Source organism: Polistes canadensis, unplaced genomic scaffold, assembly GCF_001313835.1.
Source record: "Polistes canadensis isolate GaletaPanama2010 unplaced genomic scaffold, ASM131383v1 scaffold_35, whole genome shotgun sequence".
Lineage (NCBI taxonomy): Eukaryota > Metazoa > Arthropoda > Insecta > Hymenoptera > Vespidae > Polistes > Polistes canadensis.
Genome location: NW_014569582.1, coordinates 311531 through 314168, shown reverse-complemented (window position 1 = coordinate 314168; position 2638 = coordinate 311531). Strand labels below are relative to the sequence as shown.

At 30.3% G+C, this 2638-nt stretch overlaps 1 protein-coding gene across 8 annotated transcripts in view; it reads right to left on the bottom strand.

Annotated features, from left to right (window-relative positions):
• The window catches only part of LOC106784441 (teneurin-m), a 299650-nt gene that overhangs the window by 31661 nt on the left and 265351 nt on the right, over positions 1–2638 (bottom strand). For all 8 annotated transcript variants that reach the window (XM_014743974.1, XM_014743976.1, XM_014743975.1 and 5 more), the window contains one exon: positions 660–842. In XM_014743974.1, the coding sequence (XP_014599460.1) occupies positions 660–842 (183 nt within the window). The remainder of the gene's footprint in view (positions 1–659; positions 843–2638) is intronic.

Below are 2638 nucleotides of genomic sequence, written 5' to 3'. Positions count from 1 at the left end.
AAGATCAATTTGCAAGGATTAGGTTCATGATACTGATAAAATATACTCCCATTGAGATATAATTATAAATATAATATAAAGAAAAAGATAGAAATATATATAGGGATGCACAAATATTTAAAAAAAAAAAACACATCCCTTCCCACATGCTGCTCTGCTTCTGGTTGAATTTTGAAAAAACCGAATTAAAAAAAAGAACAATAATTAGATAAAGATAAAAGATTAAATAAGAATAATAAAATAATCAAGATAAACAAATATTAGGTAAAAGATAATTAACAGGAATCAAATAATTTCAACGAAATTGGAATACAATTATCCAATTATCGAATGGGAAGGAATTTTCTACAACGAGCTAAGAATCGTGAACGAATGCAAAAAAAAGAAAAAGAAAAATAAAAATAAAAAACCATCTAACAAGATATTAATAAGAAAAAGAAAATATCAGACAATGGTTCGGAAAGACGTAATCCTTTCCCACGTTTTCGATAGTTGCCATTTATTTATTATCTCTCGTTAAAATTTCTTTAATTTTTTTTCAACTTCTTTACTTTCTCCCCTCATTCATTCATTCTTTTCCACTGTTAAAATCTTTCAACCGATAAATCAGATTTAACGAAGATCCTTTAGCAAAAGGTAGAAAAGGAAGAAGGACTTACTTGGTACATTGTAGAAGTTACCGGATGGGGTGCGTACGAGACAGGATGGTTCAAGATCAGGATCGCGTTCGTGATCGCTTGCTGCGTGACTTCCTGGCAGTCTTCCGTTAAGACGGCTCATTGTAGGATTACGGGGTGGCACATCGGGCGGGCCCCGTGGTGCCGAATTGTCCAATAAACACCCTGCAACAAACAATCAACAAAATTTTTTCCTTTAGATTTTATCTTGGAGATTAAAAAAAAAAAAACAAATTGAAAAAAAAAAAGGGATAGATTGTTAATTTCAATCCTCCCTTCAATATCATCCCCATAAAACTTTTACTTTTTTTTTAACTTATATCAAGGATAATATTTTTTCAAATCTCTCCCTCTCACTGTATCTGTTATTATTATTATTATTATTTTATTAGTGTTGTATATATATATATAATATTTATTATTATTATATTTTTGTATTATTATATGATCATTGTTATGATTATTTTTATTATTATTGTTATTGTAGTAACCAGTTTTATAAGTTCCCCTTCTTATCGTAAAATTCCCCCTTTCTTATCTTTGACTATACTTTCTTGCATCCTCTGCAGACCCTTTTTATTTGAACCCTCACCAATTTCTTAAAACAAATCCGACCATTTCCTTAGTTTTTCTCCCCTTTTTTAAAACAAAATCCCGTGATAAATATCGGTCGACCTTTGACACAGTTGCTCTATCATTTTAAATCTTTACTCTTTCATTTGGAAACATTTTCTCTTTGATTTTTTTTATTTTTACAAAAGTTAATTAAATAACAAATATAAATATACGAATCTTTTATAATTGTGTATAATGTTTTTGAATTATTCATTCCATTCGAAAATCAATGTATATATTTACAAAGAGGTATTAGGGTGGAAAAATGATCAAATTGACGGTATACTAATCCAAAAGATTTATTATTAAATTTAAACAATATCTTTCCAATTGATTACCTTATAGAATCGTAGACCATAAATTACAAATATTAAAATGTACAAAATTCTACAAATATTTTATTCCATTTTAAAACAAAGATCAAGGTTTACTTTAACGATACATTAAACGTAATAATTAATAAAGAATATTTTCAATAGAATATACTTAAACCTTTAACAAAATATCAAAACAAATACAATAAATAAAGTTAAAAGGATTCTTGAATTATTTATTGTACTCTAAGAAACTAACTCAAATTGGGTCCCTGATATATCTTAAACCCAACATGGAAGGGTGGAATAGAAACAAATTCACACACACACACATACAAAGAGTTAAGCAAAAAAGATGAAAAAAACGAGGTCGCTTGGAAATATCAATCCAATTCCTTTGCTACATTCTATTGCAATCCTTTTAGAAAAAAAAAAAAAACGAGATCAAAAGAGAGAGGTATATATAGATACATCTACACACACACACACACACACACATACATATATATAGAGAGAGACAGATAGATAGAAAGAAACCGGCATTTCTTCTTCAAGACTTTGCACAATGGTTTCTACGTAATCCTGGACAGGTGAGCCAAGTCGCGTTCATAAACTGAAGAAGGGAGAAATAAGGAGGGAGGGGGGGAAGGGAGGGAAGAAGGGGGTAAAGAAGGGGTTGAGCCGATCTTTCGATTAGACACGCCTCGCGTGTGGAAAAACGTTTGAGAAGAACCTTTCTCAAGTGGTTTACTTTTTTCTAGCCCCCCTTTGACCCCCCAACCTCACCCCAGCCGTGTCTCTCTTTCTTGGTTTGCTCTTGGATATGCACATTATACTAATCTCTATCTCCTTCTTTTTCCCAACCCATTCGATTAGATGTTTGAGCATTTAAATAACCCTTCTTTAAATGTCCTTTCGTTTAAATCTTCTTTAAAATACAATTATTAATACATTCGTGATGGGTTTATCAAACGTTTCTATCATATTTTTCTTTGGGGTGATATAATAAGATATAATATAATATAATATAAT